Genomic DNA, 26,679 nt, shown 5'->3' on the forward strand with positions numbered 1-26,679 from the left:
AGTGTGATGGCATAGTTTTAGATTTAGATTCAACTTTATTGTCACTGACCAGTAGGAGTACAGTACAACGAAATGCAGTTAGCATCTAACCAGAAGCGCAAATAGAAGAGGGCAGGAAATGTACAGGTATTAAGTATAGTGTATGTTACAAGTGTAACGTGTAATGAAGGCACACAGTGCAAATGGCATTTCTAAATGAGCAATGAAGGCAAATAGGGTAGGTATTTGGTATAATGTATGTACAAGTGTGAAGTGAATAGTTGTGCGATGAAGCAAATGCAAGTACAAATGGCAGTTCTGACTGTGCAACTGAGCAAACTGGATGTGACTATGTGCAACTGAAATGCAGAGATAGCAGCAATAAAAACTTATCAGACTTTGCAAGGCAGTGTCAGAGTCCAGTAGTACAAAGGAGTAGTGTTATAGAGTTCCGCAGGGTTACAGTAGATAGGAAATAACCTGTTCCTGAGCCTGCTGATTTGGGAACGAAGAGACTTGTACAACCTTCCTGATAGTAGGAAGGCAAACAGTTTGTGGCATGAATGTCAAGAGTCTCTGATGATACCCTGCGCCCTATGCAGACACCCCTTGCGCTGGAGGTCTGCGATGGCTGGAAACTGGGCACCAGTGATATGCTAGGCGGTTTTCACCACCCATTGCAGGTGAATATATTAACTTCAGAGTGTAATAGCAGTTTTTTGAAAACAAGAACAATTTGTATTATTTAGGTTAACGTTAGGGTTAGGGTATAGGGACTAGCACAGTTGTTTGTTTGTGTGTATGCATGTAAACTTGTATGTTTGAGAGAGGATGTTTATAGTGCGAGGACATGTGAGGAAAAAGGAGTATAGGCATGACGTTTTCTCATTCCATTTATTACCACAAGGACATGCAGCTCATAATGATTTTACTCCTGCGAAATCACAGGTAGGAGTTTGGATACACAAATCAATAATTATTTCCAGAAAAATATTATGTAATACAAATAGGGGTGCAGTAAAATTCCATGTGTTACGATTGTACGATTGGAGAAATATCAGTTGCAGGTTTTTGTGTAGCAGATGGACGTAGGGAAAATGTGGGGCGGGGCGTCAGAACGCTAAGCACTTTAGTGATACTTTGCCTGGTATTTTAAGTATTGTAGGTATCGTTACAGTGCTACACGGCAAATAAGCACAGTATCTGGATCTTTACACAGAATTTACGATCAAAAGCGACACAGAAGCTGTACTAACGGACGAGACCTGTTAGCTGTAAAGTCTTGTATCTGCTAACCTGCTACGCCTACGTCAATCCCGACTCTTGCTGTAAATGCACCCAGGAAGCCACTCCCGAATTACATTTCTTATGTAGTAAACCTAGCTTTGAAAGGCACTCCTACATTACATTTCTTATTTAGTAAGCACAGCTTTGAAATGATTATGTTGACTAAGCTAACTTGCTAGCACCACACGCAGCACTGCTGCATATTTAACGATGTCTTTTTAAAAAGTTAACTTTATAAGCTAGCGAGGCAAGAAAGGTTGATGTTTGCAGTTGTTGGTGAACTCCGCTAAATTTATTATCTAAGACGATTTATCATTGGCCAAGAACAGCATCAGGTATGGAAAACTTACTGAATTTAATCGTAATTAAGTGTAGTTGGTAATTACATGTTAGTAGTACATTCATTTTAGTGAGTAGCAAGATATTGACGCAAGTTGTATAGATAAGAAACTAAGTGAGGGTCTAAAAGACAATGTTCGGTTCTGTAATTAATCACATTGGGAACCGTTGATATGTGCTTAGTCATGTTGAGTTAACACATTGTGCTTCCTTCTTTTGACTTAGGTGTAGCTGAGTCTCATCGCAGCAATGGGAAACTCAAACTGTAGGAATCTGGGGATCCCCCTGCCAAAAGGGCCCAACGCAGTGGGATGTTCAGATTTCATGATGGATCATACTTTAGGGGTAAACAATGTTTTTGTTGATATTTTCCTCCGTCAAGCAATAAATTCAACACCATAGTAACAACAGTTGAAACTAAATGTGACGAACGTACAGTTTTTTGTAAACAAAAGAGAGTATTTAATAACAAGCAAAATTACCCGGCCAGCGTAGTCGACATGTTTTGCTATCAATCGTGTTCCATGCTGTCCTCAACACTCAATACAGTACGTTCACTGCTGCAATGCTACCTGTGTTGCTGCTCCAGCTCAACGTTTCCCCCCCACCCCTTTAGTCAACGATACGGAATTGTTGCTTTTTTTTTTTATGACGATCGGGACCTGTTAGTCGTAGTTTTGTGATCAATGTTAAAATATACTGGGATTGGAAGACATTATAGTATTTGGCTAGGTATTTTGTTAACGTTAAGGATCTCACGGTCTTTAAACATTCAAAAATGTAATTGAAACTCTCTCACTAGGGCACCTTCTTTCGGTTGTATTATCCATGTGTAGCAGACGAGGATGCTGAAAGACCAGAATGGATCCCACGCAAAGAGTATCTCTATGGGCTTGCAGACTTCATGAAATTCAACAGAAACCTGAGTGAAAAGATTTTTAATTACCTGTTTGGTAAATACTTATTCTGTAGACCCTGTTTACCATTTCTATTTGTTTTAGTGTATACTGGAACAGGTTAAACTAGTTGGGCTAAATGTCAACATGTTGATGCAGTGTACCTTAGATTATATTTAATCAGAAATTGTTGTTTTCTTTTGTAAGGTTCTTTTAAGATACCTGCTGCCATGAATGCCCCTTATAAACAGAATGGGAAGTGTCCAGTAATTATCTTCTCTCACGGACTTGGAGCTTTCAGGTACATACAGAAATTATTGATTGTTCACATATACATTTTCCATGAAATAGACATCTTATTCTTTGCATGGATATAATTTTATGACTTGTATCTTTCCCCCCAGAACTCTATATTCAGCCATTGGTGTAGAACTGGCCTCACAGGGCTTCATAGTTGCAGCAGTGGAACACAGGTACTCCACATTCTCTTTACACACGCTGTTCTCGCACCCTCCATCCACTTCATTCATGTAAAAGGACTTTGATGAGCACTCCCTAATCTAATGGACACAGGAAGGGATGAGATTCCAGTCCACATATAATGTGTTTAAGCTAACAATGACAAAGGACTCTCCATAAATACACAGACAGTCATCCTGATATACACTGCTGGCATGAGCGCCCTGCCTGTTTACCTCAGGGTGGGAGTGGGAAGAGTGTGCAGACAATGGTACAAACTAGCTCATCACATTTCTATCAGTATGGAGTAATGGGACTATATGGAGGGAACAGAATGGCTGGTCTGCCCAATCGCTGTCTGTTTTGGGCTTATGGCCTAAAGCTCTGCACACGTTTAGCTGGCTGCTTTGGACATCGATGTAATTCAGTTGCACTGTAGGGTCAAGCCCCATAAGGACTGGCTTCTGAGTTCTGCTACAAAGTTCAACATGCGTGATCGGCTCACTTGATCTTTGTTTGGTATTCTCGATGTGTCAGTGAATGTTAATTATTAATCAGTTGACCGATTCACCTATTATAAATGATATATTGGCCTAGACTGACAATTTCTGAGTTGTATTACTGTACATTTCACTATACTACTCACAAAAGCACACATTTGTATTGTTAAAACAAATTTTTTGGCATCTCAGAAAAAAAGCTACTAAAAATTGCCAGTGTAAAGGCAACACTGAAAAGTGAAGGGATCTGATGGCTGTTGGAGTGTCAGGTGCATTTTCCTTGTATGGTTTTGGCCCACTCAGCCCCTTAAAGGGCAAGCTGTACATAGCCATACTGAGAGCGCCTCACCTTTCACATTTATATCCACATTGGAATGGTCTCTTCCAGGGTGATCATGCCACCTTCCACAGGGAGTGGTAACTAAATGGTTTAATGGGCTTGCAAACAAAATATATATTTTCTCATGTGAGAATGGGATTGTCTTAACTGAATCAAGTTTCAGACATTTGAAGGATCTCTGGCTAGGCACAGTTTTTACACTGCTCAAAAACATTAAGGGAACACAAAATATATTGATGTTCAGGATCGTTACTGTACATTGTGTAATTTGTTGAGAACAAAATGACATAACAATGTTCAATGGAAACCAAAATCACCAACCGATTGAGGGCTGTAGTCAAACTCACACCGAAAATAACTAAACAATTGAAATCACAGGCTGTTCCAACTTGTGTGAATTTCATTACGGCAGCTCATAATGTGACTCAAGTAGTATATATGGGCCCCCACGTGCCAGTATGCACGCCCAACAATGTCAGGGCAAGCTCCTGATGAGATGGCAGATGGTGTTCTGGGGGATCCCCTCCCAGACCTGGATCAGGGCATCAGTGAGCTCCTGGACAGTCTGTGGTACTACTTGGCGGTGTCGGATGCACCAATACCTAATGTCCCAGAGATTCTCAATTGGTTTTAGGTCTGGGGAATGTGAGGGCAAGTCGATGGCATCAATGCCTTTGTCATCCAGGAACTGCCTACACACTCTGGCCACATGAAGCCAGGCATTGTCCAGCACCAGGAGGAATCTAGGATCCACTGCACCAGCGTAAGGTCTGGTGATGGGGCTGAGGATTTCATCCCGGTACCTAACAGCAGTCAGGGTACCATTGGCTAGCATGTGGAGCTCTATGCGACCCTCCAAGGATATACCATCACTGACCCACCTCCAAACCGGTCATGCTGGATGATGTTCCAGGCAGCATAACGTTCACCACGGCGTCTCCAGACTCTTTGTCACGTGCTCAGTGTGAACCTGCTCTCGATTGTGAAGAGAACGGGGCACCAATGGCGGACCTGCTAATTTTGGTCTTCTCTGGTGAATGCCAATCGAACTGCACAGTGCTGAGCTGTGAGTACAGGTCCCACTAGAGGATGTCGGGCCACCCTCATGGAGTCTGTTTCTGGCAGTTAGGTCATTTTTTAGGGCTCTTGTAGTGCTCCTCCTGTTCCTCCTCGCACAAAGGAGCAGATACTGGTCCTGCTGCTGGGTTAACGCCCCCTTTTACATCCCTGTCAAACTGTCCTCGTGCAACGGCCCATCTCCTGGTTTCTCCTCCATGCTCTTGAGACTACCGGGAGACACAGCAAACCTTCTAGCGACAGTATGTATGGATGTGCCGTCCAGGAGGACCTGGACTTCCTGTGCCACCAGAATAGGCCACCAAAATACAGATTGATATCCCTGACCTTTAATTGACTTGGTATTAAACTGTGATGATTACATGTCCCCTTAATTTTTTTGAGCACTGTATTTTGGATGGCAGCTGTATTTCTTGATTGTTCTTTTACTGTAGGGATGAATCGGCTTCTGCAACATTCTTCTATGAAAAGACTGAAGAGATGGGCGAGAAAAAGAAAGCATCTACATCGACACCTAAACCCAATCCTACAGCTCCAGACCACTTGGCAGAAAAATGGATGTACTATAGAGCTCTAAAACCAGGCGAGGCTGAATTCCCTCTTAGGAATTCACAGGTGCAAATCACATAGAAATATTTGTTTATCTTCTTCAGCTTGTCTGATACATTCCTCAAGACCCTTCTTTTGAATAATACATTTAACTTACGATTGTAAAACAACTAGCATAATATTTGGCAATACTTCACATTTGTTCAAAAGCAAAATGTTCTTTTGAATTATCTGTTTTTAGGTGAAAAAGCGGGCGGATGAATGCATAGCGGCATTGGAAAGACTCATTGAAATTAACTCAGGAAAAAAAATGGAGAATGTGCTTCAGACAAAGTTTGACTGGACTACTTTGGAGGTGACTTTTTTATATCTGTAAATAAACATTGACCAGCCACTATTGAACCTGGCAATGCTTAAAACCTCTTCACAACACACATATTTAAACCTTACCGTGACAAACTTTCAATAACTGTTTAAAGTTATTTCTGCACACTGCATAACATACAGGACCTAGATGTACATGATGGATTAAGAGTAAATTCTAATTAAGTCTACTAGTCTTCCAACTTGTACTACGATCACTTTTTTGCTGTGATCCTGGCTTTTCAATCATATCCTGGTGTTGTTGATAATGAGTGTCATTACCCTATACCGCCCCCTTTTTGCCAGAACTCTATGGACTTGTGCCGGATAGCAGTGATGGGCCATTCTTTTGGTGGAGCAACTGTGATCGAAGCACTCTGCAAAGAGGTGAAATTCAAGTAAGAGCTACCTATCTCAATTCAGTCGTAACACGTTTTAAAATGTATTTACGTCTTAAGATCTACTGTAGACATTTTCCTTTCTAGACAAATGTAATAAGATGGCATATAAAGTCGGGCCCCCAATTGGCACATCTAAGTTGTTGCATCATTGGGTCTAGGAGTTGAAATCCTACACTGTCAACAGGTGAGGATTGCTAAACTGTCTTACATGGAAAGTTTTAACATAGGCCTGCAACTGCTTTCTCGTCATCTTCCTGGTTAGATTGTGTGGCCACGTTTACATGCTAATGCTGATCACTGATTAATCAAGACACACATCTTTTTAAGTACAAGATGTGGCTGAAAATTTTTTTGCAATATCATAAGCATATTGTAGAAACCAGATCAAACAAGATATACATTTACTTGTATAAAGCTACAATGGTAGCTATGTATAGATTTTTCAAACAAACATTACGTTTTCTTTCTCATTCAGTTTAATACTCCTAACCACCTACATTGAGAACCACTGGACTCGAGGTTGCATATAAAAGAGAGGAAAAATATTATTGTTATGTAACCAATTCCTTTGAAGCCATTTAATCAGCTATTCCAGAGGACCCCCAGCAATCTCAACTGGAATACATCTAATTCATGGAACAGCTAGAAATCATATGGCTAGCTCTGTAGCAAAATGACCACAATTATGCTGTTAAAGCAACCTTTAATTCTGTTTACAATGTTTTGTCTTTTTTTGGCTAGCCCCATGAATTAGCAAAATGTTATTAGCATATACTGTTCTCCTCAGGTGTGGCATTGCCCTGGACGCATGGATGTTCCCACTGGATGATGAGATCTATGTCCGGGTAAAGCAGCCCGTCTTCTTCATTAACTCTGAGAAGTTCCAGTGGGCTGGGAACATCATGCGCATGAGGAAACTGGAATCCTCTTCCACCTCAATGCATAGGAAAATGATCACCATCATGTACGGAACGGGTATACATTTAATGATACTAAGATTACATAACGTGAAAGGCCATAGAGTAGGTATAGTGTGTTCTCTTTTTTCTTCACCCATGTTTTAGTTTGTTTCTGCATAAATGACAAAAATCTCTCAATCAACTGTGGTGCACTGTCTGGTACTTAAAACCACTTCCTGATTTGAAGAGTGCTAAATGTGAGAGTTGGTTATAGGAGTGCTTTTACCAGTACATTTACAGTTCACAACCAGCACACAAAGCTGCTCTGTGTCAAGTACATCATGACAATTCTTGACTTATTTTGTTGTGTGGCTTACCTTGAAACATTTTTGTAGACACAACAATAACAGACTCTCAAGTATTATTTAATTGTTCCCTCCCCACACAGGGGAACTGTTCACCAGAGCTTCCCTGATTTCACCTTCCTGACTGGCAGCTGGATTGGGAAAATCCTGAAACTGAAAGGGGAGATTGATCCTCAGGTTGGCATTGATCTCTGCAATAAAGCATCGCTTGCATTCTTGCAGCGGCATCTTGGTAAGGATCTGTATGTTCATTTGATTTGTGAACTAGGGTGTCAACAGCTAGCTAGCTTTTCAATAGTCTTTATTTGCTAACAGTGGCAGTAAAATGTCCTCGCTTGGGGAATGTATGAAATTAGTTTGCTTCTTTTTTTCAGGCATTGAAAAAGACTTCAATCAATGGGACCATCTAATAGAGGGCAAGGATGTCAACCTCATTCCAGGCACTAATGTTAAAGAAATATCTTAGTTGAGTTTTGTACGAAATATGGACCTTACTCAGAAGGTTGTAGGATTTCTAGTAAATTTCACTAGGTCAACTCAGGGTGCCCATGTATCTGGCACAGAGCCTTAAATGTTGTTTAATCATGGACTTCTACAAGTCTTACAATTTCTGAATTACCAGGAAATATATTGAAAGTTCTTGGAATTTTTCAGTCCTAACCAGCAGTACAAAGATAGGATTGTGTAGATGTTTATATTTGAAGTTATTCAGGATTAACAGGTATTTGTATGGATATAGAAAAGCTAAATAATGATTTTACCTGAGGAAATTACAGGTTTTACATTTTGATTACCAATCTTTGGAAATATCTTCCAATGTCATTGTTAACTTGATTACTGATTGTTATTCAGTTTAGGTTGATTTCACATAATACAAATTTACATAATTTTGTAACATTATTTTGCAAAATTGCATAAATAATGAAATTAATAACACTAACACCCAAGTAAAGGAAAGATCCTTTAGTTTCTTGATTCCTTTCAACCCGATTTATTAATATGCTATTGCAACCTACAGTAGCCTAGCTGTTTTGTCCATTCTTCTGAGTGGATTATGTAAGGTACTGAGTGATTAATTCACTGAAGGCGTTTTCTCATCGAGTTCTCTATATTAGATCTCATTACTCATTTGAAGTAAACATAGAAAAAAGAGTCATTGTATTCACACTGCTCTTGCCCTTGAATGAGGACAATGCTTTTTTGCCATTTTGTTTTGAAACTGTTGTAGTCAGCCCTCTTTTCCTTTATGTTGCTGTCATTGAGAAATAACCAGTATTATTTTCCTACATTCACTCATTCCACTATGGGAAAATGCAATGCAAGGCAAGCCATGAGCTAGGGATGAAACTATTTACATTTTGGAAGCTAATGGTTTGCCTCTAGTTAGCACATGCTGTGCTAATAGCACATGTAGTACCAGTCAAATACACAGAATATTTTGCACAGCAGTTGTACCATCAACTTGCACCAAGCCACTCTAAATCTAAAACTAAATTGAAAATATGTAGATGATCATAAACTATACATTTCTACATGTTGCTGATCTTTTCTGGCCGACAAATCAGAATCAGTGTTGCCCCTTTGAATTTCAAAATTCCAATGTGACCCTCAACCACAACCTTGCTAGTGAGGGGGACTAAGACACTAGTAACCTAGTGTTGGAATATTGATGAGCTAACCTGGTGAGCTGTGTGTTGAACTAAAAGACCATTGTGTTCTAGAGTAGTAAGAGGAAAAGCAACATTCGAAGGGTTTCATGCAATGATCAAACTCAATATTTGAGCACCTTGCTCCTGCCACCACTGGTCTCTTCACCGGCCAACCTCTAAATAGGGCATCTCCCACTCAGTCCAGGTGTTGTCTTTTAAGTATTGCTTGCAAAAAATATTTTCCTAGCACTCACTTTGCTGATAGCTAGTTAATTTAGTAGTGTACTGTTTTCAACTGGTTGTACGATCCCACCTAGCTGTTATAAGAATGGACAAAATGCACATCGCTCTGGGTAAGTGTCTGGCCACTTAGCACTAGGTTATAAAAAAATATATATTCTAAAGGGACCAAGTGTGAAAACCCATTGAACCTGTCCAAAGAGAATTGCAAAATATTATCAACAGAAAGCTGAAATGAGCTTGTGCCCTAAGGAGTGCAACAATTAATCATTCATGTAACACATTTTCTATACTTTGTTTTTGAATCTATTATTCAGTCTGAAATGTCTACACTACTGTAATTCAATGCATTTGATTATGTACAATTATAAATGATTTTCTGTATCCATTTGTTTTTGTGTGTCCTTAAAGACAATTGTGGTGTGAAATATGTCAAGATTCTCAAAATTACTAGTAATATTCAAATCCCATGTTTATACCGTGCTCTAATAATCATTCCAGCATGATCTTTGTGCTCACATTTAAGACCATCAGAACAAGATCAGGACAAAGAATGCATTTTTGAACAATGTATACACAGGCCTGAAGATGTCTAACACTAGAGCACTGGAAAAAATATGCAAAGACAGAAAACTGAAGTGCAAGATTATCATATTGTGTAAACAGAATCCTTTTCAGGTTGCACTGTGTATTTCCAAATTTTACAGAACAACAATATAGTGCTTTGTTTTTGAAACATTGGCAAAATACATTACAAAAAAACATTTAACATAGATCCATCCACAGTGTTCCATAAATGCACTATGCTGGTACAAACACTGGATGTAGGAGTTCTGTTTGGAACCACAGAGGAAACAAATAACTCTACAACCATCCCCAAGGTGAGGTCATGTTAGTTTACAGATTGACCACATGACCAAATTGTTTGAAAATGAACAAGCCAAGAGGCATTAATACTCTGCAGGTGAATGGCTACTCTGAGCCAAATTTGGTGAAGATGAGGTTTACGACATTTAAGCTAACAGAAGAAAGGCTAAGCAAATGGCAAAACTGAAAAATGCAGGACACGATACAAATGGAGAAAAAAAATGCCACTGAACTGGCAACAAATTGTCACTGAACACATGAATTGATAAATGTTCCAGATAAAAATATGAAATCAAACTTAGAATTCATGCCTGCACAAACACACTAGTGACATCTTTGGTTACTGAAGTTCCTGGGTGGACAGAGTCTCTGACACAAAGATGATGTCATCGTCGGATTTCTCCTCCACTCTCAGGGTGAGATGCATCACATGTGACATCACTACTTCTGTGGGGAAAAATGCAAGGGCAGGGAGGATGTATGAACAGGGAATCAGAAATGCTGGTTTTCCTGATCAACAATAATTATATCACCACTTCAATGGCCTTTGCCATCAGACAGCACTACTTTATATACAATGAACTCACCTTCAGCTGTACATTTCAGCACTTTGGATTTAAATTACACAATGATAACAGTCTTAAAGTGCAGTTCTCTTATCCAACCCTGTGTAAGATTGATTTTCAGCGCATGTTCCACCTTGTCTGATAAACGTTACAAATTACAGCTTGTTTTATGTACATAGTCCCACCCATTCTACACTATCCAAGGTTTTTGGACAATTTGTTTCACAGCTATTTGTTATTACACAGGCATGTTTGCTTGCACTTACTGTATTCACTAGATTGCTATTCTTGATAATAGCAAGCATCTTGGTAGACCAAGGAAGAAAAAAACAGTACAACAGAACAGGACTAGACGTCAAAATTTACAGGAAGAGTACACAAGCTGAACTTCAAAGGGTACACAACAAGATGCAAACTACAAGCAAGCCTGAAGAACAGTTTCAGTTAGCTAAAAAGTATCTAAATGAGCCGGTCAAGGTTAAGAACAAAGTCTTCTGGACCGATTAGACATATTAACCTGTAAAAAGGTGATGGAAAAAAGTAAAAAAAACACCTCGAGTAACATGGTGGAGGTAGTGTTGTAACTGACTGGCTCACTTGTTTTCATTGATGTGACTGCTGAACAGGGAAGCACATCAGAAATGCAGGTTTTCCTGATCAAAAAAAATAACACCACCTCCGAGTAACATGGTGGAGGTAGTGTTGTAACTAACTGGCTCACTTGTTTTCATTGATGTGACTGCTGACAAAAGCAGAAGGATGACTTCTGAAGTGCACACGCACGCACACTAACATTATTTGGATGGTGCTCAGTGAAGGAAACGGTCTTGGCTACCAAGGGAAAATGAGTGCCAAGCTCTGAGTCTGATCTGAATCAAAGTAAGCATGCCTCTCAAATGCTGAACACAAGATTGAAGACACAAGAGCCCACGAAACAAATAGGAACTGAAGATGAAAATATCCCACCACCCTGAGGTTGAGAACAGAAAACTGAATGTTTCCCTGTCCAAATACTTCTGGCAGCTGGGATTTTGTCAATCCACCACATTGTGTCGCCCAAAGATCTGGAGAACAATGGGGTCCCTGCAAAAAAAACACTGAATGACATTGGTATACGATTACACACCTGCGCTGTTTTTGATAGGAGAATACGTCTCATCCTCAAGCAGCACATCATCCTTCAACTGAAGAGAATATTGTCATGGTAATTCAAAGCCTGATTCAGATCATTAAAGATGAGGTTTGTAACACAACAGATTGGGTACCATGTCTGGTTTAGGATCAATAGACACAATCATATCGGTCACCTCTTCAATCTCAAACGGATGTTCGGACTCTACCACAGACAATTCCAATTATTCAAGTAAATAAACAATACAGTAACATACAGGTCTAATGCAATATCTGCAAATGGCTGTGTTGGAAGTCTTACGTAGTGTTATCATCGCATACCTAAACAGACTTCTTCAGGACCGAGTAGATTGTTCTATAATGTAATTGATTATTTGCATTATTCAAAGTTTGATTTCTTAAAAAAAAATTTATGCAACTCAGTTCTGTTACCATATCCTGTGTGGGAGCACTGGGTGTAAACTCCAACTTGATGTCCTCCAGAGTCAGGGCACCATGCTCTGTGAACTCTACAACATTTATATTGACTAGTGCCATAAATTAGTACAAATAAATATTACAGCCATCAAGATAAACAACTACAGTGGTGCTCATAAGTTTGCATACCCTGGCAGAAATTGTGAAATTCTGGCACTGATTTTGAAAATATGACTAATCATGCAAAAAAACTGTCTTTTCTTGAAGGATAGTGATCATATGAAGCCATTCATTATCACATAGTTGGTTGGCTCCTTTTTAAATCATAATGATAACAAAAATCACCCAAATGGCCCTGATAAAGAAGTTCACATACAGTGGGGAGAATAAGTACTTGATACACTGCCGATTATGCAGGTTTTCCTATTTACAAAACATGTAGAGGTCTGTAATTTTTATCATAGGTACACTTCAACTGTGAGAGACGGAATCTAAAACTAAAATCAAGAAAATCACATTGTATGATTTTTAAATAATTAATTTGCATTTTATTGCATGACATAAGTATTTGATCACCTACCAACCAGTAAGAATTCCATCTCTCACAGACCTGATAGTTTTTCTTTAAGAAGCTCTTCTGTTCTCCACTCATTACCTGTATAAAAGACACCAGTCCACACAATCAAACAGACTCCAACCTCTCCACAATGGCCAAGACCAGAGAGCTGTGTAAGCTACAGGACAATAGGCAAGCAGCTTGGTGAGAAGGCAACAACTGTTGGCGCAATTATTAGAAAATGGAAGAAGTTCAAGATGATGGTCAATCTCCCTTGGTCTGGGGCTCCATGCAAGATCTCACCTCGTGGGGCATCAATGATCATGAGGAAGGTGAGGGTTCAGCCCAGAACTACACAGCAGGACCTGGTCAATGACCTGAAGAGAGCTGGGACCACAGTCTCAAAGAAAACCATTAGTAACATACTACGCCGTCATGGATTAAAATCCTGCAGCGCACACAAGATCCCCCTGCTCAAGCCAGTGCAGGTCCAGGCCCGTCTGAAGTTTGCCAATGACCATCTGGATGATCCAGAGGAGGAATGGGAGAAGGTCATGTGGTCTGATGAGACAAAAATAGAGCTTTTTGGTCTAAACACCACTCGCCGTGTTTGGAGGAAGAAGAAGAATGAGTACAACCCCAAGAACACAATCCCAACCGTGAAGCATGGAGGTGGAAACATCATTCTTAGGGGATGCTTTTCTGCAAAGGGGACAGGACGACTGCACCGTATTGAGGGGAGGATGGATGGGGCCATGTATCGCGGGATCTTGGCCAACAACCTCCTTCCCTCCGTAAGAGCATTTAAGATGGGTCTTCCAGCATGACAACGACTCGAAACACACAGCCAGGGCAATTAAGGAGTGGCTCCGTAATTAGCATCTCAAGGTCCTGGAGTGGCCTAGCCAGTCTCCAGACCTGAACCCAATAGAAAATCTTTGAAGGGAGCAGAAAGTCTGCATTCCCCAGCGACAGCCCCGAAACCTGAAGGATCTGGAGAAGGTCTGTATGGAGGAGTGGGCCAAAATCCCTGCTGCAGTGTTTGCAAACCTGGTCAAGAACTATAGGAAACATATGATCTCTGTAATTGCAAACAAAGGTTTCTGTACCAAATATTAAGGTTGGCTTTTCTGATGTATCAAATACTTATGTCATGCAATAAAATGCAAATAAAGTACTTAAAAATCATACAATGTGATTTTCTGGATTTTTGTTTTAGATTCCGTCACTCACAGTTGAAGAGTACCTATGATAAAAATTACATACTTGTTCTCCCCACTGTACCCTTGAATGTTTGGCCTTTTTACAGACACACAAGGTGACACACACAAGTGAAAATGGCAATTAAAGGTGAATTTCCCACACCTAAGGCTTTTTAAATTGCAAATAGTGTCAGTGTATAAATAGCCAATGAGTTGGTTAGCTCTCACGTGGATGCACTGAGCACCCTAGATACTGAGCCATGGGGAGCAGAAAATAACTATCAAAGGACCAGTGTAACAAGGTTATGGAATGTTATAAAGATGGAAAAGGATATAAAAATATATATTTTTTAAACTGGCAAATGCCAGTCAGTACAGTTCAATCACTTATTAAGAAGTGGAAAATTCTGGGATTTCTTGATACCAAGCCACGGTCAGGCAGACCAAGAAAGATTTCAGTAAAACTGCCAGAATTGTTCGGGATACGAAGAATAACCCACAGGTAACCTCAGGAGAAATACAGGCTGCTCTGGAAAATGACGGTGTGGTTGTTTCAAGGAGCACAATACAACGATACTTGAACAAAAATGAGCTGCATGGTCAAGTTGCCAGAAAGAAGCCTTTACTGTGCCAATGCCACACACATAAAAAAAGTACAATATGCCCGACAACACCTTAACACGCCTCACAGCTTCTGGCACACTGGAATCTGGAACAATGAGACAAAAATAGAGTTTCTATGGTCACAATCATAAGCGCTATGTTTGGAGAGGGGTCAACAAGGTCTATTGAGTAACAGAATACCATCCCCACTGTGAAGCATGGTGGTGACTCACTGACGTTTTTTGTGAACGCTAAAGGCACAGGAAATCTGGTGAAAATGGATGGCAAGATGAATGCAGCATGTTATCGGAAAATACCGGCAGACAATTTGCATTCTGCACGAAAGTTGCGCATGGGACACTCCTGGACTTCCCAGCACGACAATGACCCAAAGCACAAGGCCAAGTTGACCCTCCAGTGGTTACAGCAGAAAAAGGTGAAGGTTCTGTAGCGGCCATCATAGTCTCCTGGCCATAACATCATCGAGCCACTCTGGGGAGATTTCAAACGTGCGGTTCATGCAAGACGACCAAAGACTTTGCATGACCTAGAGGCATTTTTCCAAGACGAATGGGCAGGTACACCACATGCAAGCAGGTACACCACATGCACGCTGTCATTGATGCTCAAGGGTGCAATATACAGTATTAATAACTAAGGGTATGCAGACATTTGAACAGGTTCAATTCTTTTTTTTTTCTTTTACCATTTTCTGTTTTATGATTGTGCCATTCTGTTGACCTACAGTTGAATGTGAATCCCATAAGAAATAAAGACGTTTTGCCTGTTCACTCATGTTTTCTTTACACATGGTACATATATTACTAATTCTCTAAGAAAATGCAAACTTTTGAGCACTGAAGGGGTGTTAGAGAGTCATTTGAAGGCGCCCTTTCCTCTTGTCTAAAGATCCATGTCCCAATGGCCTAGAGACTGCAAAACAGACTAACATCACAATCTGCATGTCTGTGATATGCATTTCCATTACCATATCATTCCAGTGTGTGTAGGCGGTATAATTCCTTTTGTTACCATATCCCATCATGGCATGTTTAAGTGCAGATAGGTACAGTAGTAAGCACGTTTAGCTTTAAATCAAGTTCTGCTAGGGAGTAGGGCCGGGAATAGTGTTTTCGCCACAAACTCGGTCCCCAATGCTTGAGAGTTCGATTCCGTGCTTTTTATCCTTAAACACACTGGAGTGTTTCCAAACCCTAACCGTTTTTGTTGTTTAACCTTACCTCTGACCACACTGGTGTATTAGCAATCCATAACTACTGTTTGTAATAAGAGCTTCTATGTGCATATATCAGAATTTTTGTCGATTCCACAAAAACAAATTTGATAGTCCTGTTCATGATAAGTACACACTGCATACTGTGGGCACGCAAAATGTGATTTTAGCATGTATTGCACACAGTTCTAAATTTTATTCTGCATACTATACACACGCCATGAGTTGCTGAATCACTAAGAATCCCTTGGCATTCATTGTAAGAGTACGGGTGCTAACACCAGTATTCTGACATTTCCAATGGCCCTATGATCACAATCACCTAATTTTCCCCATCATATCCTCTCCTTTGCCACTAAAAAACACTGGCTAAATTACTAAAATAAACAATATAAACACATGCAGCTATTCTATCAATCCACAAGGTGTTATTGCATACCTAAACAGTCTTTATTAGGACATGTTGATTCCCCTGGATCCTCCTAAAAATTAAGAGAATATCATAAGCGTCCGAATGAAAGTACATTAAGAAAACTATGCAACCTACTGTACAACTAAATATTCTCACCTTTTCCTGTGGGGGAGCACTTGATACCACCTCTGCAAATATGTTTTTCTCACTCTCAGCTCTGTGATCTGTAGATACAACTTTGAAGGATGTTTACAATGATAATTTCAATTTGAAAAATGCACTCATCCCTGTGGTGATTTGCCTTACAATCAAATCAGATACCTGTGCAATCTTTAATGAGATCTGAAGTCAAATCCCCATGACATGACATATCTTCCTCAAGCATAACATCATCCTAAAATTCAACAAAATGTATGAGCAGTGATAGTTCACTTACATGAAGACAATGTAAATGTCATTCTTTAATACCAAACTCTTACCTTTTCCTGTGTGGACACACTTAACACTGCATCATTCGCTTGACCAATGTCAATTAGCTGCTTTTTAGGCACATCTGCAACAGCATTTACATTTTACTTGAACACAGTAAATGTTTTGTAGTTTGCATTTGGCTAAACCTGTTAAGTTGACTTGCAAAGATATGGATTCATGTATTTCTCTTTGTAGCTTGTGTGAATCATGGTGAAATGTGAAAACTAATGATAGGTGTTCTATGTTTGTCGCAGGGGAATTACACCTTTCAAACATCACACTTTTTGCTTACTCCATAACATTTTAACATCACGTTTAGAATAATATACCACTCACCACTAAATTCTTCCAATGGTGCACATACAGGATGACTGTTTTCCAGCTGATGTATCTGCAAAGAACAGAGCATGCTGGATTGTAAACGTAAAATGCAGATAAAGGGGAAAACCAATGTATCAACATTGTGACACAAACCTTCTCTGGTTTTGTGGACATCGCAACAAAGGTTTTGCATGAATCTATGATCTCATGATCCACTTCCACCAGAAGACCCTATTAAAGAAAATGTGTTAATAATACATTTGATTGATTGATTGTTACAAATCCTCAGAATTTTTTATATAACAATCCAAAACATGATAATCACACATACCTCTGAGAATGCATTACTGTGGTGATCTCCAGTAATAGCATCTTCACAGCCATCTGTTTCTATGGGATCTACACACAATTTCATGTAAATGTTACCAAACCACTGAGGTTAAACTAAATACCAGTGTAAAGATTATTCAAAAGATCAACATTTCATTTAATCACAAAATATTTTCTTTGTGTCACCTGAAACATGCTTATCACGCTCTGACCCAGGATTCCATGATGATACATCGACATCTCCAATCTGTTCACAAGATTTAGAGTAACAAACATCAACATTAAACTATATAAAGTCCATTATCTTTACAAAATCATTGTCATATGGAGATGGAGACGGGGGGGGGGGCGGAATCTATGCTACAAACCTGTTCTGGTTCTGTAGGCAGCTGAAATATACTGTGTGGGTCCACTACCATTTCAGTATCATCGTCCAAAAGAAGAACCTGGTGTTTGATGTGTTAAACCAAAAGATGCTTTCAGAATAGGTTTATCTCAGATACAAACCCATGCTAATTAGGCCTTTAAGTCTCACAAATCAGTTGTTGTGTTTAAAACAGTGGGTGCTTGCTTACCTTAATTGAGTCCTCAAATATCTTCACAATTTTAGCATTACACCAACTCTTCTTAGCAGAAGACCAAACAAAACAGGATGAACCAAGTGGAAAAGTCTGCTCAACACTGTAGAGTTTACTGAACTCTAAAACTGACCAAAACAATTGAAGAAAATGTAAATATTAGAAATTTAAATACAGTGTAAAATAATGAGTCTGTGTACAAAGTTTGAAAACCCACCAGGTTCTGGTAAAATAGCGCAGTGGCCTTCAGCTTCATCTTGGATTCCAGATTCCTCTTTTATATTCTCAAAATCTTCAATCAAGGTGAACAGTTCTTTATCTTTGGTCTCTATCTCCTCCAGAACAGCCTTTTTTGACTTTTCACTCTCTACTACAGGTTCAGCACATATTTTGAAGACTTCCTCATAGATGTCGTCTTGACTTTCATCAATGTTTGAAAGTGAAATCTCAAAGTCCTCATCAATGTACAGTTGTGATTCAAAGTCATCTAGACTGATTGACTTTTTCACAACTGATGCACTCCCACTTCTATCAGTGTACATTTGGGAGGTTGCCACTCGAATCTCACTTGAATCTCCACTATCTGACACACATTCAAGTCCTGCATCACTGGGTCCTTCACAGATAATGGTGGACATGGTCTCTATGCCTTCTTTGGGTGCCTTTACAGCTGAATTTGTACTCCGTGTGACAGTCTTCTGTTCATGGATCTCAGTTGTCTTGGACTGTTTTTCTTCCACTAATTCATTAACAACTGATGCGGTGTTACCATAATCCAAACAGTATTTCTCTTGGAAATTTATCAGATCCACATCCTCCTCAACATTATCTGTTACTTGGGTGATTACGGAGACCTGTTGCTCATAGAAACTGTCCCCGTCAACAACCTCCTCATGAGTTTCATTACAGGCTTGAGGATCATCTGTGTCATGGTCTTTGAAGTTTTCATTTTGCTTTTTGAGAGGCGAGTCAAGCACTGCTGCCTTTTTCTCGACTAACTGCAATTCATCTGCCAATGAGGACATGTCATATGACAATGCCTCTTCTGTGGGATTTAATTTGTCTTCTGACGTTTTGTCTCGGTTGCCAATAGAGCTCTTCCAGTACTGTTTCATAGTGTAATTTATCACTTCTTCCTCACATTTTACTTTGACAAAACATGTAATCCCAACTTCCTCTTGACTGGAAACTCTTAGAACAGTCAAGTGCAGTAGCTTGTCCATTATGAGTTGTGATAACTGGTCAGAAGCAGTGTCATCCCAGGAGCCCTGTGACAAATCAAATCCTTCTAGCTGACACCAGAAAGCCTGTGGAGGAATGTCAATGAGCAGAGCTGGTACTGGCCTCACGTCTTTCATATTAACTGCAGACTCATTTCCATAGTCCACAAAAAGAATGTATAAGGTATCTCCATCTTTCCTGAGGACTTTAGCACGGTACCACTGTTCATCGTCCTCAAATTGAGCAATGCATGGACTTCCAGTGCACAACGTTTCGGTGTCAATAAACGTAGATGCCACAGCTTTCTCAGCTTCTACAACAACTTCAGTGATCTTATCAAGTTTGTCTGAGTCAGCAGATTGACACCAAAATGACTCAGGCCCATTTATAGTAGAGGCATATACTTCTAAGGACTGTCCTTCGGAAATTTCCGGCTCACTGTAACAGGCAGTCATGACATTGACCAAAAGGTTGCACTTGGGCGGCAAATTTGTTAAAGTGGATTTTTGATTGCACTCTTCTGCCTCTTGGTCTGTGTTTTCTGGCAACAGGTCTAGGGTGTCTGTTGGGACGCTGGGAGAAAAATTGCATGTGATTGCTTTGTCACCATCCACAAGGCTAACCTCCCAAACAGATCCAGACTGTTTTACAAACATGCATCCTAACCGTTTGCTGCCAATTATACCAACACTCTCTTTGAAGTTTGACACAACTTTTGGATCTAGTTTTAATTTACTTTCAACAGTTAGCACTCCACATAAACAACAATGAATGCTGAACCTGGGGATTTCAAGGAAGTTTTTGTCGAGTCTACACATCTCAGAGACAGAGACTGTTGCTGTATTTCCAAAGTCTACAAACTCAACAAGAGCCATTTGGTTTTCCAGTATTTCTCTAACTACTGCACGGTACCATGAGTAATCCTCAGGAAATACTGCATTGACCAAGTCACCTTGACACAAGTCCTTGGTTTGAATGGATGCAGCAGTTGACTGCCCATCATTAAGTTTTTCCACAAGGGAAAATATTTCAGCTTCCTCTTCGATCAACTGTACAAAGAAACTTTGTGGGCTATTACAATGAGAAATGAATACATCTGCTACCAATCCTGGTTTTACAGATTTTGAAGGCAGGTCAATGAGTTTTGGAAGACAATTTGCATTTGCTTTGGGAACAACAATCTTCTTTCGATTTTCACTGGGAGATGAATTTGCATCATGTGAGTATTTTGTTTCTGTTTGAACATTCAGTTCCCCTTGATTTGTGGTCTCTACGGATTTTAAATTAACTTTTTCATTGGGTCTCCTCAAAGCTGCCTGAGTTTCATATGGTATCCTGTTGTGTACTCGCGGGAGTTTCTCACACTTAAGGGAATCTTCATCTGTTCGTAGCACTTTTTTGGGTGTAAATCGAGGTTTGGGCTCGAGAGCTTGTGGTCTGCAGCTCTGGATTATCACCTGCTCTTTACTGTGCATCTCAAGGTTGAATTTTTCCTTTATCTTGGCATTCACTTGCATTTTGTCATCGTATAGCTCCACCAGCAACTTGCCCCCAGGCTCTTTTGCCACCACAAGAGCCCTGAAGTTCCGATCAGTCATACTGGTCTCAAACCAGCTGTTCACCACACTTGGAACCTCTCCTGGGATGTCAGAAAGCCCACACTGGACAGCTTGCACAGGCACAGACATGATCTCACTGGCCTCAATAGGAATGGGAAGCAGATCAGATTTTTGGACTTCCAATGTGTCGCCATAATCCACAAAGTGAACCAGGATTGTTGGATTTGTACACTTGATCTGTGCTCTGTACCACTCTCCGTCCATGTATTTTGCAAAGCACACTGTTCCAAAAGTTTGGGGGCAGTTGGTCATCTCCAGCTGGTGACACAATGTATTCACACTCTCTGAAAGTCCTTTAATTGTATCTGAATTCCTTTTCAATTGGCAGTAAAAGTGATTGACACTATTTACACTTGTCACAATTACCTCTTCTTCACTTCCGGTTTTGATGTTGTGAGTGGAGTAGTAGTAGGTTTCCAATCGGAAAAGGGAGGAAGGGGCGTTCTTTGCAGGTGCACGGTTTGCAAAGCCTTTATGAACCATCAAGCCGCAGACACTCTGGAAGGGTGTCTGCAGATCCACCACGTTGAATACTACTTTCTGTGCATCGTACATAACGGCATATATTGTGCACTTTAACATCCCATGTTCGGTTGTGGCGTTGTCCACAAAGTTCTGGAATTGTGCAACTGCCTCTTCAGTCCACTCAGTTGTGTGGGAAGCAGGGTGGATAAGGTTGTACAAACTGCAACGAAAAGCTTGACCTTTTAGTTGGAGGAACTTTGGATCTATGGCGCGCAAGTCACGCACGGAGACTCTCTTTGTCTGACCATAGTCTATGAACAGCACATCAACATGCATTGTTGCATGCTTCTGAATGACTAGGGCTCTGTACCACATTCCATTGTCTGGGTGGCGAGCAACACAAGCTGCTTCCAAAGGTTGCCCAAACTGGGTGACAGCATAGTGCTTTTGTATGTCTTGCATGAGCCATTTAAGATGATTAGAATTTTGTGCTAGTTGGCACCAAAAGTCATTTGGACTCTCAATGTAAGACACAGTGACTTCAAATGAACTTCCTATGGGAAACAAGTATTCCTTGAAGGGAGTTCTGGATTCTTTCACAGTACAATTACTGGTAGACAAATCTTGAGGGCTGCCACTTGACCTGAACACATAAGAAATGGCATGTGGGTTCTGTGTTGTGGGTGCAATGACAGGCCCTGTAAAAGCCTTGCGAGGTGGGATACTTGAATCAAACTTCTCTGCAAAGCCAGCACTGCAAAGCAGCTTACCGGCATCTCTCTCTCCTTGTGCAGACAAGTCTGTCAGTTGAACAATATAACTACCGTGAGACCTGGCAGTTACATGCAAGTCCAGGATCTTGTCTGCAATTGTTTTTATGAAGAAGTCTGTAGCATTTCGACTCCATGTACCATCTTTTGGTTCTATACCAGCCAGTCTACACTTACACGCAAGTCCTGGTAACACTTTAAACTCGTCAGGAAGTACTCTAAGGTTGAACCTGTCAATTATTTCAGTGTTCCCATAGTCAACAAAAAATACTTTGACCTTGTTCCCATTGATTTCGGACACAGTTGCCCGGTAAAAAGAGTTGTCCTGTGATCTGCCTGCACAATAAAGGCCAACTTGTGGGCATTCAACAACTCCTGCGCCGACTGAGTTACTGTACAAATCAGCAAGATCATTCATCATTTCATCAAACTCGTCTGCATACGTATTTGTCTGAATCCAAAATTCTGAAGGATTTTCTACATGCTGTACAACTGCCACATGTGAAGAATTGACAAGGAGATCTTCGGCCGGATACTTTGTCTGAACTTTTTTGGGATCACCAGAGCAAGGTGGTGCAGTCTTCTGATTTACTTTTCCATCTGGATTTGAAGCACTTGCAGAGTCCAACAAACATTTTTCCTTCTTGCCAAACAGGTTGTTGATGTTGGTATTTTCATCCCCGTAGAGTGTTACATAGTGGACTCCCTCTGACAGACTCTGGTATTCAAACTTAGCGATCACAGTCCTGTTCAGCAGGAGGGATTTCAGATATTCAATCTGGGCAGCAGTCCATCCAACTCCTTTATCGAGGATGCCATGTAGAGAACAGACATAAGTGACGACAGGCATCCTGAAGAAGTCTGTGGCTAGCGGTCGGATGTTTTCCACTTGAACAAATTGTTTCTTTCCATAATCGACATGCAGCACTTCAACCACATTCTTGGCTGGAAAGACCTGCTGTAAAACGGATCGATACCACCTTCCATCACTTCCTCTTGAGGCACATGGGGAACCCAAAGTTTGGGGCCTGGCGATGCATGCTGCAAGTCGACCTTCGTAGTGTTGCGTAATTTGTTCTGTTAGTTTCTTTAACTCTTGAGAAAACACCTTCAACTGACAAAAAATACGCAGTGGGTTGGTTACCTCTGTGACAATGACTGTTTCAACGGTTTCCGTTTGCAGCTCCGGATACAAGTAGTGCTGCTGCTTCTCGATTTGCTCATGCACATTTCTAATGGAGGTTGTCTGCAGAGATTCTGTTGAGTTGGATGCCCCCCTCTGCAATGTGTGTAAAACATGGAACTTGAACTTTTCTGTATTTAATTTCTTGGCAAACCCCATTTCGTGCATCTGTCTAGTTATGAATGGAATATCCAGGAGGAATGTTCTATGGGGCACCAAGACATCCTGAACAAAAGCGTCAACTGTCTTTCCACAAAGGGATTTCAGAAATTCCAAGGCCATTGGAGACCACCTGTTCTCAGTTGATAGTGGCAACACATTGGAGAGAACACAGAATTCCAGCTCAGGGGGTAAGTGGAAAAACTCTTTCTGACCCCAAGCCAGTACACTAGAGGTGGCACCAAGCATTCTTCCTTCATCAATGAGGAACACAGTGTAACTTGAGCCACGTTTTGAGACAATGCGTGCCCTATACCAAGTTTCATATACCTGAACCAAGCACATGTCTCCAGGATCTCCCTCTAACTCACGAAATGTTTCTCTGGGAAACTGAATTTCTTTTCGGAGGTGTTGATACTCAACTTTCCTATCTTGAGCAAATCTGCCCCATAGCTCCACAAGTTCACATTGGGGATCCAAGTTCACCCTTGTTATGAAAACTGAAATGTTTGAACCTGGTGTTGGGAGCCCAGGTATCGAACACATTTTGTCCATCCAACAGAACCTTGACAATCCTACATGTCAAGGTCCAACGGGTCTAAGAAAATAAAATTGAAATACATAATTGTAAACATAATTACAACTGTAAATATAATGAAATACTATGTTTGCCACTGATAACAGTTTAGTTGTTTAGACGACCCTGAGCATGTGTAATTGCATTAGAAATTCCTAAAGCAAGGTTGAGTATGCTATTAACTAGTAAATAAAAAAATTAATTAGAGAAACAGTGTAATTGACTGACTAGTGGAGTTTGACTAATAAGCCCACAATGGGCCAATATTCAAAGCTGTGAAAAGTACTAAACATTTATTTGACATTAGACTTAATGATACTTTCATTAGATGTAAATATAGACTAAAGGATCTGTCACGCAACTGTCTATAGAAAAGGAGCAGAAGCCATTAAAGAGCAAACAGAAAAGTTAGAGATGGATCTCTGCACACTCAGGATCAATTTATTGAGCTTTCAGTTAACCAACCTTCTGATGACAGTCGGTTACCCAAAAGCGAAATAAAACCAATGAAATCTGCATTGATCCTGATTGCGTGGAGATTATTCTCTTATTCCCATTAAATGTAAATATAAAATGCACATCAGGATTTTACAAAGGGGTCCGGTACATTTCAATGAAGCATAAACAACTATATAACTAAATATTTATTGTACTGTCATTACCTTGTGCGCTCTTTTTACCCGCCACGTTACAATGACCAGGAAAGAAGAGACCTGTGAACAAAAATGAGTAGTCATCAAAAAACAGACACAGAAGCCATCAGCCAATTAGGAGGGAAATAGCATTTGTTAAATCTGTTAAAATGTATTTAAATTCTGAATGATTTTTGTTATGAAATGTTAAAAATCTTCCATGTGTCCCAAATAGTGGAATAACATTGAGTTTTTTAATGTTTGCCTCTTTCCTAATCTGTTGTCACCTTGTCAACACCATAAAATGGGATTTTGGTAAATTATCAAAGAAAATGGCTCACTGCTTATTAAACTGATATCATTTATCTATTAAGCATCAGATTATCTACAACTAAGTATATCTTTGCTGAAGAATTACACTTGTGGTTTAATATGAAAAAAACTACAAATTATTATGAAACTTTTTTAGAATAGCATATAATTTAGGACATAAATAAAATAATATTTTTACTATTGCTAACAGAGTTGACATGAATCAAATTAATGTTTCGGTTTTGAAACAAAATAAAAAATATATTTTACATGGCTTGATAGCTGAGACATCACTCTAAATACAAACAAGTATTTAAAATTCACAATGTTTTGTCCCAACTCTCATCAGACACACAATATTTTTTTTAAACTGGCCAGAGGTCAAAACAATATTTAGGCCTAGAGAAGCAGTTTTTCACCATCAATTTAAGTGTAATTAACTTGTACAACCAGTAGCACAATAATGTAGAAGATGGCTATGTAATGCAACAAGGCTGTCAACCACAGTAGGTGGGATACTTTGACAGAAATCTCAATAATCCTGAATTAATCAAATTCAGTAATCATCTGCTAACGAGTTAGATAATCTCATTGTTACCTCCATGCGTTAGTTGCCAAACCCGTATATACCCAGATAGAGTAACATTAACTAGGCAAGCTACGCCATGGGCCGGTTTCGCGGACACGGATTAAGCCTAGTCTACTCTAGGACTATTAAAATGACTAGGACTATAAGAAAACTCCACTGAGCTTGTTTTTTTTTATTTTATTTTATTTAGTCCAACTACTAGACTAGGCTTAATCTGTCTGCAAAACCCGCCCTATGTAAATTTACCAGCTAGAGTACAGTTAATGATTGGAACAGTCTGCTAAACAACGTCCAAAAATGCGAGGTTTTGCTAGCCAAAAAATCGAGCCAGCCAAAGAACTAGCTGGCGTTAACTGTTAGTTGAAAGTACTTTGACGTAGGATGTTTTATTCTCCATGTCAAAATAATTACTAGTAACTACCATTACCTGCTGTACTCAAGAAGTTAGTTAGCCATCCAGCGCTGATCCACGACAACCCTTAAAAAAGGGCAGAAAAACGCACTACTATTATTGTAGCTAGTACAGTTGACTAACTAGCAGTCGTGACCTGGCGGGAGACTACGTTCTTGGAAGGAATACTCACCTTATCAACGTTGTGTAAGTATTGTGTGAATAAAATTGATTTATCAGTACACATTTGAAACGAAATGTGTGGTAAAAGCAGGGGAGTCAATCGTGTGCCATATATATGACGCGGTGGCGCGCAACAACCTTCAGTGCACCTAGCAGAAAGTGGTGTGTCAATTGAGACACCGCAACAAGGGGGAAAAAAAGAATCCGCGTATTTCACGTGACCACCATGCCCCACAAGGGGGAGTAGCGACGTCGTGAAAACACGTGTTCTGTTGTGTAGACTAGACTGGGTCAAAAGAATATAGGAGATTGCAGACTGACTTCTAATCAGCTTGCATTCTTAACAAGGACTCATTATAGATCAGACACAATTTATTTAAATTATTTAAACAATGCAGTGCTGGGTTGCAAATGCCCGTTTAAGGGTACAGATGACTTGCAGATTCCTTGGACACAGCACTTCAGAAAACCTTCATAGAAAATTTAAAAACTTGGCCAGGTATTTTTAGCTACTTCACCTGCCTGCAAATTGAGAAATATACATCAG

The 26,679-nt window shown here is 40.0% G+C and overlaps 2 protein-coding genes across 9 annotated transcripts; one reads left to right on the forward strand and one right to left on the reverse strand.

Moving 5' to 3' along the window:
* Positions 1–475: 475 nt before the first annotated feature.
* pla2g7 (phospholipase A2, group VII (platelet-activating factor acetylhydrolase, plasma)) lies at positions 476–9,727 on the forward strand. 4 transcript variants are annotated; one of them, XM_010900563.5, is made up of 12 exons: positions 1,072–1,307; positions 1,596–1,601; positions 1,831–1,950; positions 2,408–2,558; positions 2,709–2,802; positions 2,906–2,974; positions 5,312–5,492; positions 5,668–5,781; positions 6,096–6,187; positions 6,978–7,154; positions 7,538–7,686; positions 7,829–9,727. In XM_010900563.5, the coding sequence occupies exons 3-12, from the start codon at positions 1,855–1,857 to the stop codon at positions 7,918–7,920; spliced, it is 1,215 nt and encodes a 404-aa protein (XP_010898865.2). In that variant the 5' UTR covers positions 1,072–1,307; positions 1,596–1,601; positions 1,831–1,854; the 3' UTR covers positions 7,921–9,727. The 4 variants fall into 4 exon arrangements, with proteins under 4 accessions (XP_010898863.2, XP_010898864.2, XP_010898867.2 ...); XM_010900561.4 differs by lacking the exons at positions 1,072–1,307; positions 1,596–1,601 and adding an exon at positions 476–662; XM_010900562.4 differs by lacking the exons at positions 1,072–1,307; positions 1,596–1,601 and adding an exon at positions 842–927.
* Positions 9,728–9,977: 250 nt separating this feature from the next.
* On the reverse strand, positions 9,978–26,341 carry tdrd6 (tudor domain containing 6). Of its 5 annotated transcripts, none has more exons than XM_010900569.4 (17): positions 26,143–26,341; positions 25,986–26,036; positions 24,688–24,738; positions 18,249–24,046; positions 18,029–18,159; positions 17,822–17,899; positions 17,640–17,700; positions 17,455–17,522; positions 17,277–17,354; positions 17,139–17,193; positions 16,811–16,884; positions 16,653–16,725; positions 16,488–16,555; positions 16,359–16,401; positions 12,340–12,434; positions 11,903–11,960; positions 9,978–10,657 (listed from the first exon to the last, which is right to left on the reverse strand). In XM_010900569.4, exons 4-17 carry the CDS (start codon positions 24,001–24,003, stop codon positions 10,551–10,553), a joined length of 6,744 nt encoding a protein of 2,247 aa, XP_010898871.2. In that variant the 5' UTR covers positions 24,004–24,046; positions 24,688–24,738; positions 25,986–26,036; positions 26,143–26,341; the 3' UTR covers positions 9,978–10,550. The 5 variants fall into 5 exon arrangements, with proteins under 5 accessions (XP_010898871.2, XP_010898869.2, XP_010898872.2 ...); XM_010900567.4 differs by having other exon boundaries at positions 16,488–16,567; XM_010900570.4 differs by having other exon boundaries at positions 12,340–12,416; positions 16,488–16,567; positions 26,143–26,340.
* Between the last annotated feature and the right edge of the window lie 338 nt (positions 26,342–26,679).

The sequence above is a fragment of the Esox lucius genome, chromosome 18 (assembly GCF_011004845.1).
Source record: "Esox lucius isolate fEsoLuc1 chromosome 18, fEsoLuc1.pri, whole genome shotgun sequence".
In the NCBI taxonomy this organism is placed as follows: Eukaryota; Metazoa; Chordata; class Actinopteri; order Esociformes; family Esocidae; genus Esox; species Esox lucius.